Here is a 17,124-nt window from a genome sequence, read left to right as displayed (position 1 = left end):
CAATTGGTGTCAAAGATTTAGTACCCTGGAACAGATAAACTTGCTCAAATGTCAGTCTGTCAGCATTTTCAACTCCAAACCTTCTGAATACTATCCCCTATCCCAGGGTCTAAACTTGAGAGCCACCAATGACTGCCCAATAGTGGCAGTCTATCAAGGTTTGAACCCCAAACCTTCAGCCGGACCAGGAAGCCTTTTCACATAATGAAATAAATATGCAGTATATGCACGTGCAGTGAAGACATAAGAGAGCAATGCAAACAACAATAATAAAATAGCAAACAGATAAACTTTTAGTGAGCGAAAAACAATTGCATTCTCAAAAATAAGGAAAGTTGATGCCAAAAACCGAGTTTTTCAAGATGCTTCCATCTTCAAATTCAACTCAGTTCAGCCTAACTGACCATTTGTTTAATTTTCATTCGAGGTTGTTTGAATTTTTATGGACTTAAAGAACTTAATAATATTTTTATTTTAAAAATAAAAGATAAAGGGTTTCTGGCACATCTTCATTTTTCCAACAATGGCAATTTTTTTTTTTGCCTGTTTGTGTTCCTGATTGATATTGCTGATTATATTTCACCAATGCAACTTGAAGCATAGAAGAGAGCAATGATAAACATTAGACGCGTGAATGTTAAAATTATATAAGAGATTTTCTTTTTTTTTAACCAGTGAGGTATGCGTTCATTACTTATAATCTGTAATCTCAGTTCGTAAGAAAAAAGCACTTTATCTTTTTCTTTTATTTTTCTTTTATTTTTCCTTTTATTTATTAATTTATAATGTGCACAATAGAAATGTTTGTTTATATATGAGTGTCTACACACCTCAGCTGGAAATGAGGGTTCATTTACTGGAACTCAAGCAATTTTAGTTGAAGACCCCTGGTCTAAACTCTTGAGTCATCACTGACTTCCCCAATAGTGGCAGTCTGTCAGAGTTTTTAACCACAAATATTTTGAGATCAGGACTAAAGGTGTAATAGGTGTAAAGCAATAATACACAAGGTCTATTACTATAGATAAATGATAAAATGTTGTTTTACAAGCTGATAATCAGAGCCCTATTTACACTGACTGGTATTAAATAACACAACAAAGTGATACAGTTATAGAATGGAAATTTACTATCCTAAAAAAAATGCCTTATCCTGGTCAGGGTCAACATGGAGCCAGAATTCATGCTGAATCCTGGTAAGACTGGGCACAAGGGGGATAATTTACTCCAGATGTCGAGGTTTGTAACACACTTTGAAAAAAGTAATGTGTACTGTAATGTGTTGTTTAATTAGTCCAAATAGCTAAAAGTGTTAAAAATCTGAAAAAAAAAATAAACCTTGGGGAACTTTTTTCTTCTGTTTATCAGAAAGTGTAAAGTATAAAAGAAAATAGTGTGCAAAAGTTTTTCAAAGACATAATTCATACTTTATAAAACAACTGAATATAGACATATGTACAATAATGCAGCTATAAATCGTGGTACAGATTATTCCTTTTGGGTAATGCTGCCACAACAGCAGTGGGTGCTTGCTAAATTGTAAAGTTTCTTCTGTGACTAACTGGGTACATAGCTCTCACAGCTCTGGTGGTTGTTCATGTAGATAGTTGTGACGTTATGCGGCAAAAATATAGTCATATGATGTGCCAGTACTGAATGTCACAGTGTCTAAAGCGTTTTCCAAGATACACCACCTGTTTCCTGTCTATTAAGAAATCCATGCTTCATCAGCTGATCAGATGTAGCACATTCAGCAGGGAGCATTTCAACAAAGACCTACAAATCTGTAAGTTTGTTATCGTCTAATGTAGGTTTCAGTAATGTTAACATAAATTCACTTTGGCTGTGTCTATAAGAAGGTGACTGTAACAGCTCCAGCAAGTAATTTATTACTATATTCATGATTAACTAAAGGTTTGTTTTTTTCTAATAAGTGATTTCACTTCTAATTTTTTGGAACCGGGATCGTTATAGAGGAAATGACCAAGTGAGAACAGAGCAGACATATAGAAGCATCGATGTTGCTTTTCTTTTGCTTCAACATGGTAATGGTTTTGCAGACTTTTGGTCTGTAAATAAATAAAGATGAACTGAAAAAAATGTGAGAGAATCTTTTGTTTCAAAACTGTATGCTGTACATGTTTGTTCCTAGCCATTGCTCATTCCTTTGTCCTACATTTCTGCACACCCTACAAAGCCTTTACGCTCGATTTGTTGTCAAAAAGAGGACAGATACTGTAAGTATTAGTTCTCTACCTGGTTAACTTCCATTTTTTTGATGTACAATGGATTGTATATTGCTTCTCTAGGGCCTGACTATAACTCAATACCCACTAGATGTCAGTGGAGTTATACACATCAGTTAATGTAAACAATTAGAATTAAGCCGTGTTTAAAGGCTAATCGTAAGAATGAAAAGGTGGACATACTGTGATTGCAAATGATATGGTTAGTAACACAGTAGTAATCAATGGGCATTTACAAGAGGAAAAGCTGCTGACTCAGAGATGAGTAAAAAAAAGAAAAATGGGAGTGGTGAGGATGGAGTGTGAAGGAAAAGGAGGAGGGGTGAAGGGAGACTGCAGAGAGAGGAAAGTGTCACTGAGCTCACTTAGCACTCTCAGCCTTCTGTATATGGGTGTGTGTGTGCTCTCAGACAGAGTCTCCTTGTTTTTGTGTTTCTCCAACACAAATTTGACTCACTTTCCCCTTCCAACACAACTGAATCAAGAGGGTGCTGCCTGATTGGGTGAGTACATTGCTGTTTTTTTCCTTTGCTTCAGCTGTTTGTCTTTTACTTTTATTTATAAGCGTACAAAAATCAGACATAGTTTGTGTCTGTCTTTGGAAAACACTTTGTGTTCAGAAAGAGTCAATTCTCCCTAAAATCAGATCGGATGCTGGTGAAGGTCATTAGGTGTACAGGGGAAGTGTACAAAGGTACATTGTGTGATGGCATGTTCCTATAAACATAGCACACTAGCATTCAACCTTAGTTTGGAATATTCAGGTCACACTGGAAACTTTGGCTTTTAAAGTAGTAAACTTGTCTTTTTGTTTCAGAGGCATATCGAATGATTTGATCCTATGACTCTGCACTCTTATGCTTGATATGCTAGCTACATTTCCAGACAAAGCTAAATATAACTCCCAGACTTTATTACTCTGATAAATATTCAGGTCTTTTCCCAAGACAGAATGTTAATTGAAGTTATGAGATTCTTTAGCAGTAAGTAGGATGAGTGCTAGTGTATAAAGCAAGACAAAATTATAGATCTTAGACTAATCCAAACTTTCCAGCTCTATTTTAAATGTGTTTGAGTATTTTTTATTTATCCTTTACTATTATATATATGAATAAAATCACAAGTAAATAATAGCATTGCAGGGGTTAATATATACCCTACTTTTTTGCAATCAGTAAACTGTTCACTTTCATACAGATTACATAATCAGAGAATATTTGTTGTTCGATGACAATTATGTCTTTGAGGCAAGTAGTCACTGAGATTCTGGTTGTTATATTTATGTGTCTGTGAAAAGAGATGACAAAGACAGCAGACTGTGCACCCTGTGTTCTCTTTATTTTACAAAAGCACAGAGTTTTGTTGTTATTATCAGTGTATACAGATAAAAGTAGACCCTTTACAGATTTGAATTATGTATTGCTCTTAGCTGTACGATCGAAAAAGACAGATATAATTTCACAAAACGCACTGGTGTGGTTGTCGACCCTAGAGGGGTAATTTTGTGCATCATGGCGGTTTTTGGTGCTGATTTGAGACTTGCTGCATCAATAAAATAAACGTATTTTATTATTATATATTACAATAAAATAAACATGTTTCAGGTTGAATGTTTTAATTTCGCCTCTTTTATATATATTTATATTTTTCATATAAATGGTCAAACAGAAATGCGCTCTAAAAAAAATAAATGCCTTTAAAAATAATTTGTGTTAACACGTAATTAATTTTGACGGATCCATCCACTATACAGAACACAAGCGAAGAAAAGATGATGATCAGGTGATCAGGAATGTCTCCCAGTCATATTTACATCGCTGACTCCCTCTGTCTCATCCACTTTAACCCCATACTTCTTGTTGCCCTCTGCCTTGCTTATTGTTTGCTTCATACATTAGTCTATGTCTATGGTGTATGAAAGCCAGTAAATGATACACAGTGGTAGACTGGAAAAGCCGTGCAATGACACGAAATAGGTTGATGGGTTGAAAACGACGTGCAATGATGAGAAAAAATACTGATTTAATATAGTCATCAAATAGATTCTAACTAAAGTAACAAGCCTATTTTAAAAATGTGAAGTACAGATATTTGTAAAAATGTAAATGTAAAAGTCATGTAAAAAGTTGTCCGAAAAATAAATAGTGAAGTAAAGTACTGATACCTGAAAAATCTACTTAAGTACAATAACAAGGTATTTGTTGTTCGTTACATCCCACCTCTGCAATATAAAAAATGTTAAGAAGTGAAGGGTGGTCTGAAAACTTTGCGAACATGAAAACATTTTGACATTTAACAAAAAGTTATTCTTTTATCTTTAAAAATGGTTTGACAAGGCATATAAAGCATGAACTGAGATTATGTGTTCTTTCACATGCAGTTATACTAATTAAGGTTTGCATTACCAACATGCTCCAGAATTTACATAATAAATGTGACTGATAATGATGATTGTTAATGCTCACAGATGCTTCATATTTGAGAAATGGAATGTCCAGAGAAAGACTGTAAGTTTGTCCCATTCATTATCTCTTTTTTAGTGTTACTGATCCAATTATATAGTAATCTAAAGGGCCAAATATGCTTTATGGCTGTATTTTATTCCGTAATCTTCCAGGGGTTCAGAATAATGTCAATCTTGACATCATGAAAGCTGGAAGTGTGTTGAGAAAAGCAAAGTCTCGCATGTGGAAAGGACACCGCCACTACAAACTGCTGGATGATGGCAAGACTGTCATGTACAAATCCAGCTGGGCAATGAACTCTTATTCAACCTGTAAGTACTCACAAGACATGCCACATTTTCCTCAACAAAGGAAAGTTATTATTAGAGTGCTGAAAACTATTATGGCATACTGCTAAATTCAAAGGATTTACAGTTGTGTTCAAAATTATTCAACCCCCACTGAAATTGATTGTTTTGGTCGGTTTGACATTGATTATGATCATTCAGTCATCCTGCTTACAATTAAATCAAAGAGGCACGTGTAGGTCAGACAAATATAACATAACATTTATAATGAAATAACCACAAATGTCTTTTCTGAGCTCACATCATTATCAGTTTTATTCAACCCCCAAGTGACATTCAATCTTAGTACTTAGTACAACATCCTTTTACAGTTATAACAGCTTTTAAACGTGAAGCATAGCTTGACACAAGTGTCTTGCAGCGATCTACGGGTATCTTCGCCCATTCATCATGGGCAAAAGCCTCCAGTTCAGTCACATTCTTAGGCTTGCGCACTGCAACTGCTTTCTTTAAGTCCCACCAGAGGTTCTCAATCGGATTTAAGTCTGGTGACTGCGATGGCCACTTCAAAATGTTCCAGCCTTTAATCTGCAACCATGCTCTAGTGGACTTGGAGGTATGCTTGGGATCATTGTCCTGTTGAAAGGTCCAACGCCTTCCAAGCCTCAGGTTTGTGACGGACTGCATCACATTGTCATCCAATATCTCCTGGTACTGAAGAGAATTCATGGTACCTTGCACACGCTGAAGCTTCCCAGTACCTGCAGAAGCAAAACAGCCCCAAAGCATGATTGACCCCCCGCCATGCTTCACAGTAGGCAAGGTGTTCTTTTCTTCATAGGCCTTGTTCTTCCTCCTCCAAACATAGCGTTGATCCATGGGCCCAAACAGTTCTAATTTTGTTTCATCAGTCCACAGAACACTATCCCAAAACTTCTGTGGTTTGTCCACATGACTTTTGGCATACTGCAGTCGACTCTTCTTATTCTTTGGGGACAGCAAGGGGGTGCGCCTGGGAGTTCTGGCATGGAGGCCTTCATTACGCAGGGTGCGCCGTATTGTCTGAGCAGAAACTTCAGTACCCACATCTGACAAATCTTTTCTCAGTTCCTCAGCAGTCACACGGGACTTTTCTCCACTCTACGCTTCAGGTAGCGCACAGCAGTCAAGTCAGCATCTTCTTTCTGCCACGACCAGGTAGCGTTTCAACAGTGCCCTTTGCCTTGAATTTGCGAATGATGCTTCCTATGGTGTCTCTTGGTATGTTTAACATCTTTGCAATCTTCTTATAGCCATTGCCCTTCCTGTGAAGAGTAATCACCTGTTCTCTTGTCTTCCTGGACCATTCTCTTGACCTCACCATGTTTGTAACCACACCAGTAAATGTCTAGAAGGAGCTGAGTATCACAGTCATTTTAAAGCTGCCTAATTGGTGCTTATTAGGCTTTATTGCTGCTCCCTGATATCCACAGGTGTTTTCAATACCTGATTGAAAACACTTCATTGAACCTCTGTTCTTCAGAGTGGTAGTCTTTAAGGGGTTGAATAATTATGTCAATGAAGAATTCACAAAAGAAACATTTACTACTGTATTACAAAACTAATTGATGTCATTTTAGTTGCATATGGTTCTTTAAGAAGTCCTTGTAGGATTTCATTCTGAATACAATTACAAATGTACACTAAATTCCCTAAAACCATTTACAGCATTGGGGGTTGAATAATTTTGAACACAACTGTATGTAGATTACTGTTGGTATGTATAACATAATTAAAATAGAACTATACAGTTTAATTATTAAATTTGAGGTAAAAAAAGGTGTTCATTTTATAATTACCAAAATGAATACTGTACAAATACTTACTGTTTAGTGCAAATTATGGCAATGCTGATTACATAACCATCAAAAGTGTTGGGGTTGTCTGGTTTATATGAACTGGTCTGGTGTGTTTATATGGTGCAAATGTAAATCATAGCACATCATTATAAAGGTTATAATAATGAGTGATGGGTAGATCCTTGTAGTAGAGACTTAAATTAATTTGACCTTTCAACTGTAGGAATAAATGTTATTTAATTTATGTTTATACTGTGGGATCATTTTTAAATCATCAATGGATTAAACAGTGGCAAATGCATATGTATATAGACAAATATCAGACTATATGTTAACTTTATCAGTACCTAAAGTTCACTTTTTGTTAATGTTAGCCAGTTAGCATATGATTAGACTTGGAAAGGTGGGTGTGTGGTTAAGAATAATAATATAATTATAATCTTATTATTCTGGAATATTAATAGTAATTGTATTAATCTGGAAATAATCTTAATCTGCTCAGTTCACCTTAATCAGCCAAATGAGTAAATCTAAAGGTGTTATCCCCCTAGTCTCTGTAGGTGATGTGGAGGCAGTCCGAGAGGGCCATCAGTCTGAAGTGTTCCTTAATATGCCAGATGAATTCCCCCAAGAATGCTGCTTCACGCTGGTGTTTCGTGGCCGCCGTGCGAACCTGGACCTTGTGGCCTCATCAGATGAGGAGGCTCAAGCTTGGATTCAGGGAATACGGATGCTCATAGAGAACCTGCAAACCATGGATGAGTGTGATAAATTTGACCAGTATCCTTTTTTATGTACAGCCGATACTCATAACTTTTTACTATATTCAGCCGAGGAATTTTGAATAAACACTTGTCAAAAATGTTGTGTTCCTTGAGCAATCTCTCCACTCAGATGGGTCTCTGATTTGTTTATGACAGCGGACAAAAACAAAGATGGAAGGATAAGTTTTAAAGAGGTTAAAAAGCTGCTGAAGATTATGAACATAGACATGAATGAGCTCCATGCAAATGCTCTTTTCACGGTAAAGAGATATGTCATATTTAAAACTTGTTTCTATTTGATTAAACACATGAACAAATATTCTCCTGTATCATGTGAATATATTTCTGACTACTGAGACATGAATACAAAGCTGCTGAATTTGTGATTCTGGTGGTTTTCTAATAAAGCAGCCCAGACAATAGTGCCCTCTGTCTTTTAACTAAAAGTTTAAGCTGGGTGCAGATAAACATAATCTTTTAAAGACTCTTAATACAGTATGTGTACATGTACACTTTCTCTGTGAGTAGATGTGCATTTTCTTAATAAAATGAGAAGCTGCATTTTCTCTTCACAAGAGAAAAAAGAAAGAGACGTGTGAGAAAAGTATATAGCTTGTTTCATGGACATTACTGAAGATTAAATGTAAATAAATTAAATGTATGACCCTTTGTGTTGGGCTCCATCATATCAATCTGTCATATATTATTGTCCTAACAGAGATGAGTTTTCCATATTTGTGTTTTTTTTTCCTTTACTCCTTTTGGTATAGATGGCTGATCTAAACCAGACAGGCATGCTGGATGCAGAGGAATTTGTCCACTTCTATAAGATGCTTACACAGAGGAATGAAATTCTAGAGTTATTCCAGGAATACTCCAGTAATGGACAGGCACTTTCACACTGTGACCTAGAGGAGTTCCTTAGAGAGGAGCAGCTGGAAGGCGAGAGGAGTTATGAACATGCACTTGAGCTGATACAGCAATATGAACCTTCAGATACAGGTAACGAGAAACCAAAATAATTTTAACTTCAACCTGCATTAATTGCTATAGTGATGTAAATGAATGTTAATGACTGAGTTAGTAAAAAAAATATTGCAAAAAACAGCTAGAAACTACATAGCATGAGCACATTTCATAACTGTTGAAGTGTGTATATTTCATAAATCATAATGCTATGCACTTCCTGATGTGAGAATAAACAGCAGCAATTTTTTCTCTTCCATCAAGCCAGAACGCATAATAATGTATTTAGCTGAAGTGCTTTATCGATTTTACTGAACCTATCATGAAAGTCCATTCACTGTTTTTCTGAACAGCTAAAACTCATAATGTCATGTCAGTTGATGGATTTCTGATGTACCTAACCTCTGCTGAAGGCTCCATCTTCAAACCAGAAAACCAGAATCTTTATCAGGATATGACACAGCCTCTCAATCATTACTTCATCTCCTCCTCCCACAACACATACCTTTTAGAAGACCAGCTGAAAGGACGGAGCAGTGTGGAAGCATACATCAAGTAAAGACGCACCTTTTTTCTTTTGCATGTTCATTATTTTTAAGTAGCTTTAGGAAGAAGCAGGTTTGGGCAAAAATAAAAATAAATACCAAATCCCCTAACTTAAAGTATATTAAAATAAACTACGAAATACAGCAGCCACACCATGTACCAAATTAAACTGTATTTTGGTATTTTAAAAATACTTGCAAACCTTTCATCAGTTGGTCTATTTGATTTGTCCCTTCACCATTACACTGATTTAGTTGAAGTGAACAATGTTGGAGAGCAATAGCTTTTCTCTGGCCGAGTCATGCAATAAATCTGACATATGCAACCAATTAACAGATCATAATACACATACATTTCCCTGTGATCTCCCAGATGAAGGTTAGTTTTAAAGTAACCAACAGTTTAATGTTTAACAGTTTGCAAATAATTGTATCCTAATTTATTTACTTGGTGTTTGGTAACAAAGGACCGACTTTGCATCAGCAACACTGACAATGACAAATAATTCAATTACAAGTCATTCATAAGAAGACAACTGATGGCCCCCATATTCATAGCAACTAGTTTGTAACTAATTAATTATTTGACTGTTAATTATAAATATACTAATATATTATGTATCAGACAGTCATTCATGCAATGGTCAATGGTATGCAAAATCATTAACCTACTAAACGTCTACTTCAATTAGGGTACAATATCCAGCAATCAAATATTTATTTATCAAACACCAGACACCTATTTGGAAGTTAAAAACAAATTTACCTTTTTTGTTCTGACCTCAACAAGTCTGGGAAAACTAAAGGGTAGACACCAATCAGAGGCCACATTTTATGATGTCATCATATAGACTTCTAACAAAGTATTTTTTTTACATTATTTTAAAACTACAAAAATACAAAACACTCAAGTATTTTGATACAAAATATGAAGCCATTTTCATCAACGCTATCAAATACAAATGAGAAAAATATTATTTTATATTTGAAATATGTATTTGAAATACATATATCATAAATACTGTCCATCCCTGGGAAGGAGTGTATTAATGCTTAGTGTAAAATTAATGGCTAAAATATTTTTTAAAAATTACATACTATACAGTCACCTGTATCCCTGCGCATTTCAGCAATTAGCCAATTATGTGGCAGCAGTGGAATAATTAAAATAATAAAGATATAGGTCAAGAGCTCCAGTTAATTCTCTCATTAAACATCAGACATTTTAACAATAGCTAGAGTGAGCACACTGTTGCCGAAACTGGACTGGTGAAGACTTGAAACATGCGCCAATGTTTCACCCCAGATGAGTGGTTGTATCCTTCCTGTCAGCTTGTACTAGTCTACCCATTCTCCTTTAACCTCTCTTATCAACAAGGTGTTTCTGCCCAAAAAACAGCCAGTCATTAGTTTATTATTATTATTTTTTTACCATTCTGTGTAAACTCTAGAGGTTGTTGTGTATAAAAATCCCGGCTGTCTCTGAAATACTCCAACCAACCCACCTAGTTACTGTATCTACATGACTGCATGCATTATGCTATAGCCATATGGTCAGCTAATTGCATGAATGAGCAGGTGTAGGTCTTCCTGTTATAATACCCAATGTGTGTATCCCAACATTTTTTTATTAAACTCATCCAAAGATCCCAGTCCTGTTTTGAAAGAGCTGGTTCTCTTGATATAGGGCTTTGAAACGAGGCTGTCGCTGTGTGGAGGTGGACTGCTGGGATGGCTCAAATGGAGAACCCATTGTTTATCATGGACACACTTTCACATCCAAGATTTTGTTTAAAGATGTCATCTCCACAGTGTCAAAATATGCCTTTGAGGTGATTTGGGAATTTAGTCAAAGCAAGACTATCCTCCAGTACATGTGCAAGCTAGATTAATGAGGATTTTTTTTATTCACCATTAGGAATCGGAATACCCACTTATTTTGTCAATTGAAAATCACTGCAGCATTGAGCAACAGACAGTCATGGCTGAGCTTCTGAAGAATATCCTTGGGGACATGCTGCTGAAGACTACATTCAATGGAAAGTTGCCCAGTGTGCTGCCATCACCAGAGGTGAGCTGGAGTTCACCATCTTTTGTTACCCAGGGGTGTTTTATTTATTTTTTACATGATAATTTAAGCATTAGAGCAGGGGTGTCAAACTCAATTGCACAGGGGGTCAAAACCCAAAGCACACTTTAGGTCATGGGCCGAACAGGATAAACATTTATTGAACACACTAAAACGAAATGTTTTTTAACATAAATATGAATAAAAAAAGACGAATATTATTCCAGAATAAATCAACTTAAACTTTAAATAACTTTTCTCTCCATAAAAGCATATCCTGTCAAAATTATATGCTGCAAAAGAACCCTGAAAATATAAATTCAAATTGTGTTTAAGTAAACATTAAAATAACAACAAATCAAAACAATCAGATTTCTTTGCTCTTATTCTGTAAAAAAAAAAAAATACTTAAACTTTAAATAACTTATATATAATATTTTGCTCTCCATTAAAAAAAATATCTCCTGTCAAACACAAGACGTCGCACACCTTCATCATGCAGCTCTTCAGAAACTCTCCCTCAGTAAATAAACGGCAGATTTGGCTCTGATTTCTCCTCTGCCACAATAAAACTTTCACACTTTCAAGCTTTCACACCAGCTTCACTTTGTGATTTTGCTCTGGTGATAAACGTCTGCTGAAATGTCAGATTCTTCTTCAACTCTTCTACTTTCTGTATCTTCTGCTCTGCATTCAGGTTTTTCAGCTTATCCTTAATATTTTGTCTCGTAGTGCCATCTTAGATTCTCCATACCCCCCTGTCCTCTACATCTGCCTCTTTCAATCCAACTACCTGCATGTCTTCCCTCACCACATCCATAAACCTCCTCCTTAATCTTCCTCTTTTCCTCTTTCCTGGTGGCTCCATCCACAGCATTCTCCCACTGATATACCCCATGTCCCTCCTCTGCACATGTCGAAACCATCTCAATCTCGCCTCCCTCACATTGTTTTCAAAACATCCTACATGCACTGCCCCTCTAAAAAACTCATTTCTAATCCTGTCTATCCTCCTCACTCCCAACGAAAACCTCAATTACAACCACATTAGCTCCACAAATAAGACACTCGGGTTTACCGGCAATGTCAGTAAACATATACTCAGCCTCCCATTCGTTTTGAAAGGCTCTGTTTTCAGAATCAACTTTTCTCTTCGCCATTGTAAGAGGGCTTCGCAATAACTTTACAATAGGGTTAAATACATCAACAGAAGCTCGACTTGATTGACGCTGGAATGTTCCCAGGTAGCCTAGCGTTCGGCAAGTCAGCTGAAACGCTGCATGATGGGATCTGTTCATATCGCCGGGCCATTAATAACAATAATAATAATTCTATATAAAATGATCTTGCGGGCTGGATATAATTGTGCATCAGGCCAGATGTGTACCGTGGGCCTTGAGATTGACACACATGCAATAGTGTAAAATGTCAGTAGTGATGCACTGATTTGCTAATAAATAATCGGTCATTTGGGGTTGATGTGGTATAATTTCTGCTATGCATTTGTGTTATATTAACTAAGATGAAACAGATAAAATCAACACAAAGTATGAATTGAAATGAAAATGTTTTAAAGGATAACATCACAGTAGAAATGTGCAGAGAGTACAACATTAGTATTGGGTATCAGCTGATCACTGGGGTTTTGTATTGAAAATGGAAAAGGTATCATGTTCTAATGTTTTAATGTACCATAATGGATTTCTACAACATTAACAATTTACAGACTTTGATTTAGAAAGCAGATACACATATGAAAAGCCTGGCACAGAAACTTTCCGGTCACACCTCTTAAATAAATAATTATGTGTTTTAAAAATGTCCTTCACAATGTTTTTAGGAACTTAAGGGAAAAATCATGTTGAAAGGAAAAAAGATTGGGGAATTGGCAGAGTGCTCAGATGTTGACAATCAAGAAAGCAGTGACATGAGCGATGAAGATAAGGCTGTGGACAAGGACAATCAGGCCACAGAGGTTGGTTTGTTTACACTTTATTAGATTATTACAGTAAATCTTATATATACCAAAGAATAATAAGGTAATGGTTGTGCATTTTCCTTATCTCTCTGCACACATCCACACTGGCTTCATGTTTTGAAATTTTTTTTAATCAGTTTAGCATGTATGGGCTAGAAAGCAAGATGAATATTTAGGTGCTCAATAGCGCAGATTGAGGATGCACCTATACAATGATTGTACAATGAAATTTTCACATACCTAATAGCTATTAGATCCGGGTTATAGCCTGTGTAACGTTTTGCATGTGCACCACATATCTTGCACCAAAAACTTGGCAGCTGATGTTTTTTCTATATTGATCCAAGGCATGAAAGAGGTGTTTATACTGCCAGTAATGGACTATTGTTCTTAGAACAGTCCTCAGTTCAACCATGTCTATGAGGATAAAGCAGTTAAAGATGAGAAGATATACCAACCACAAGATCATTGTTTGAAGAATCTCTCTCTCTCTCTCTCTCTCTCTCTCTCTCTCTCTCTCTCTCTCTCTCTCTCTCTCTCTCTCTCTCTCTCTCTCTCTCTCTCTCTCTCTCATGATTCAAACTCACAACCATATGCTCACTAGGACAGAACTTTAGCTACTGGGAAACCATTGATGATAAATGTGAAAAATGTTGTGTGTTGTTCAGAAATCAAAGGAGAATCTATCTAAGGAGCTTTCAGACCTTGTCAATTACTGCAAGAATGTTCATTTCAACAGCTTTGAGCATTCACGGGTCCACAGCAAGCCTTATGAGATGTCGTCCTTCTCTGAGTCCAAGGCACGCAAACTTATCAAAGAAGCTGGTAAGCTCGTAAAAAAAAGCATGAAATTGGTCAGTGTTATTTTAGCAATTTGTGCATAAAATTATTTTTTATGATATTCATGTAAATAAAGTGATAGACTATTAAATTGGTTTTCGACCAGAGGATTTTTTTTGCTATAAAATGTAATTCCAGCTTTGAACTCATGTTTTGTAGTAATCTCAGAATTTTTGTCCTTTCCTTTTCCCTTTTGTAAAATAATGGCATAATCTGACATATAAAATAATTTGAATTTTTCAAAGATAACAAATAGTCATGATCATTTCTGTCTCTTGCAACAGGAGCTGACTTCATTCAGCATAACATAAGGCATTTAAGCAGAGTGTATCCTAGTGGCCTGAGGACAGACTCTTCAAATTACTGTCCCCATGACATGTGGAATGCGGGATGCCAAATTGGTATGACCTCGTTCTGTTGTTCTGTTCAATAACACAGCCAGCTAAAATAAACAAGAAAACAGGGTGTGACAGTGACAGTATGGTGTGGAGAGGTTTATTGTTTCCAATAACAGCATATCCTGACAAGTGTTTTTCTTCTTATACCACTGCTGTTTGGCATCACTTACAATATTTTATTCTCTAAAGAAAAATTCTTAATGTTTATGGTTACTTTAAATGATATAGAATGTTTGAAAAATAACTTCACAGTCATCTGCACTATGAACAGTTTGTGCTAGGACAACCTGTCTTCTTTCTTTTTTGAACATTGCATTAAACTTGTCGTATTGCCTCCATCCTAGACCTTCTCATGTTGGAAAATATAGTGGAACAGCTTTGTTACAAAACACTGACACTGAAGACTCCTTCCAATATACTAAATATCAACATTCGCTGATGTTTATGTTTGTTTTTGTGAAGTGTCCATTAAACAATTACTTGTAAAAGTTGTAATTAAGCTCTTCTGAGGTAAACTAAAACAAAGTAATGTAATTGCTTAGATAATTCTAGTGGTCAGCAGCGAATTTTACACATATATAAGCAATACATTCTGCATTAAACTGTAAAGTGTCTAATCCACAGTGGCCTTGAATGTCCAGACAGCAGGACTGGAGATGGATCTTAATGACGGGCTCTTCATTCAGAATAACCGCTGTGGATATGTTTTGAAACCCGAGATCTTGCGCAACAGTGAACAGTGTTTCGATCCAGAGAGGCCCACCGACCGGAACGATTACTGTCCTCTCAGCTTCACTATCCAGGCATCAAACCATCTACTCATTTGTTAAATCCTGAGCTTAATTTGAAAATGTTATTGACTAGAAATGTTAAGTATGAGGAAAAATCTTTGCTTTGTTTTTAGATAATAAGTGGCCAACAGCTCCCGAAAGTAAGCAAAAAAGATTGGTCCATCGTAGACCCATTGGTAAGGGTGGAGATCTATGGTGTATCTCTCGACCAGACACAGCAAGAGACCAAACACATTGAGAACAATGGTAAGGGTAAAAAGTAATGTCATGCCCAAACAACTGTGAATTCACTGCATAAAGCATAAATTAGCTTTGTTTTGTTATTGGTTGGAAATTGCAATTCGGTTAACTTCTTTATTAGTTTTGACTCTCTGAGATCGATGAACTCCTGAGTCTCTCATGTGCACAGGATTCAACCCATACTGGAATGAAACATTACAGTTTGTGATACATACGCCTGAGCTGGCATTAGTCCGCTATGTTGTGGAAGACTATGACAAGACGTCCAGGAATGATTTTATAGGGCAATACACAATCCCCTTCTCCTGCATTCAACCTGGTGAGTTTAATTCCACAAAATAAAAAGGTGCTAAATGTACTACGGATGATTAAATAATAAATTAACCGTCTTATTTCATTTTCAGGGTATCGTCATATCCATCTTTTATCAAAAGATGGCACTAGCCTTTGTCCATCATCTTTGTTTGTGCATATTAAAATTAAAAAGGCTTCTTAGACTGTTTTGCAGGAACATAGCATGATAGAGGCATTGTGGCGATGCACTTGGAAATGCCACCACCCTCCAGGAAGCTGCCTGTAGTAATATGTGCTGTTGCATGTGAACACATTTTATACACTGTAGTGCAATCGCATTTTTGCCCTTTGTATAAAATAATGAAGAAAAAAAAGGCGGCTTTGTATTCAGCCGTCAAACTTTTTGAGGTAAAGATTAAAATATGCAGTGTATGAACATAATATTTACCTGTTATATTGAGGGCGGTATTTTGCAGACATCGTTGTATTGTTCAACTTGTTCCTTTTGAGGGAACAGTCACTGCAAGTCAATACAACATTCTTCTAGTGCCATCACCTAGGTAAAAAAATGTCTATTATGAATCTATAATTATCATTTCCAAGATGACCCTATCTATCTATCTATCTATCTATCTATCTATCTATCTATCTATCTATCTATCTATCTATCTATCTATCTATTTGACCAATAAAATTATTCTATCAAGTATTAAAAGTATAACTCAAATTTTAGGATCAAAAAATTTAAATATGAAATCATTTTGTATGAATTAATACTCTGTTCCTCTCATGCACTGCAGCATTTAAGAAATAAAATGTTTAAATATACAGTAGTTTATGGTATTATTGAAGGAAAAGGGGGAGAAGAAGCCAGAGAGAGAAACATGTAAGAAAAAAGTGGGTGGTGCCTCAAAGTCTTAAATCCTTACTGAGATAGAGGCAGAGGAACAACTCGCTCTAGAGATCCGATTACATTCCTCCAGGCAGAAATTGAGAGACAATAACAATAAAGTAGACCTCAAAAACTTGGGATGGGTTAGTAATATTAGCCCTTCTCAAGTTATTCACTCCTTTTCAGCAACTTCACATCTTACATTATCCTCAGACCTAAATTTTGACGTCAAAACAATGGTTTCGCTGGACCAATTTCATTGAATATTCTCTTTAATAAATATTTTGCTTATGTTTGGACTGTTTGTAGTATTGTTCAAGAATTCTTACAATCTTTGCAAAAGTACATTCTTAAATGACCTACACTGTAGTCACAGAATTATTGCTGTAAATATTGTTAAATGTTATTTTAATATACCGTTTTAATTATGTTGTTTCTTCAACCTTGTGTTTTCAATATAAATAAATGTTTGCTGTATAAATGTCATTTTGCGCACCTTTTTTTCCTATGGA

At 35.9% G+C, this 17,124-nt stretch overlaps 1 protein-coding gene across 2 annotated transcripts; it reads left to right on the top strand.

Annotated features, from left to right (window-relative positions):
- Nucleotides 1-2,453: 2,453 nt before the first annotated feature.
- plcd4b (phospholipase C, delta 4b) lies at nt 2,454-17,098 on the top strand. 2 transcript variants are annotated; one of them, XM_046841611.1, is made up of 16 exons: nt 2,454-2,749; nt 4,714-4,753; nt 4,864-5,022; nt 7,388-7,616; nt 7,731-7,860; nt 8,371-8,602; nt 8,980-9,121; nt 10,799-10,943; nt 11,030-11,182; nt 13,020-13,154; nt 13,826-13,982; nt 14,282-14,398; nt 15,020-15,198; nt 15,300-15,432; nt 15,596-15,745; nt 15,831-17,098. In XM_046841611.1, the coding sequence occupies exons 2-16, from the start codon at nt 4,732-4,734 to the stop codon at nt 15,920-15,922; spliced, it is 2,175 nt and encodes a 724-aa protein (XP_046697567.1). In that variant the 5' UTR covers nt 2,454-2,749; nt 4,714-4,731; the 3' UTR covers nt 15,923-17,098. The 2 variants fall into 2 exon arrangements, with proteins under 2 accessions (XP_046697567.1, XP_046697558.1); XM_046841602.1 differs by having other exon boundaries at nt 2,458-2,749; nt 8,920-9,121.
- Nucleotides 17,099-17,124: the final 26 nt, after the last annotated feature.

The sequence above is a fragment of the Silurus meridionalis genome, chromosome 3 (assembly GCF_014805685.1).
Source record: "Silurus meridionalis isolate SWU-2019-XX chromosome 3, ASM1480568v1, whole genome shotgun sequence".
NCBI classification, from domain to species: Eukaryota; Metazoa; Chordata; class Actinopteri; order Siluriformes; family Siluridae; genus Silurus; species Silurus meridionalis.
Note: the sequence above shows the minus strand (reverse complement) of the source record. Positions and strands in the feature narration are given on the sequence as shown.

Excerpts from the sequence above, each read along its gene's own strand:
- plcd4b (XM_046841602.1), top strand. The coding sequence starts at position 4,732 with ATGGAATGTCCAGAGAAAGACT. Across the intron at positions 10,944-11,029 it reads TGTCAAAATATGCCTTTGAG|GAATCGGAATACCCACTTAT; the intron begins GTGATTTGGGAA and ends ATTCACCATTAG. Across the intron at positions 13,155-13,825 it reads AGGACAATCAGGCCACAGAG|AAATCAAAGGAGAATCTATC; the intron begins GTTGGTTTGTTT and ends TGTGTTGTTCAG.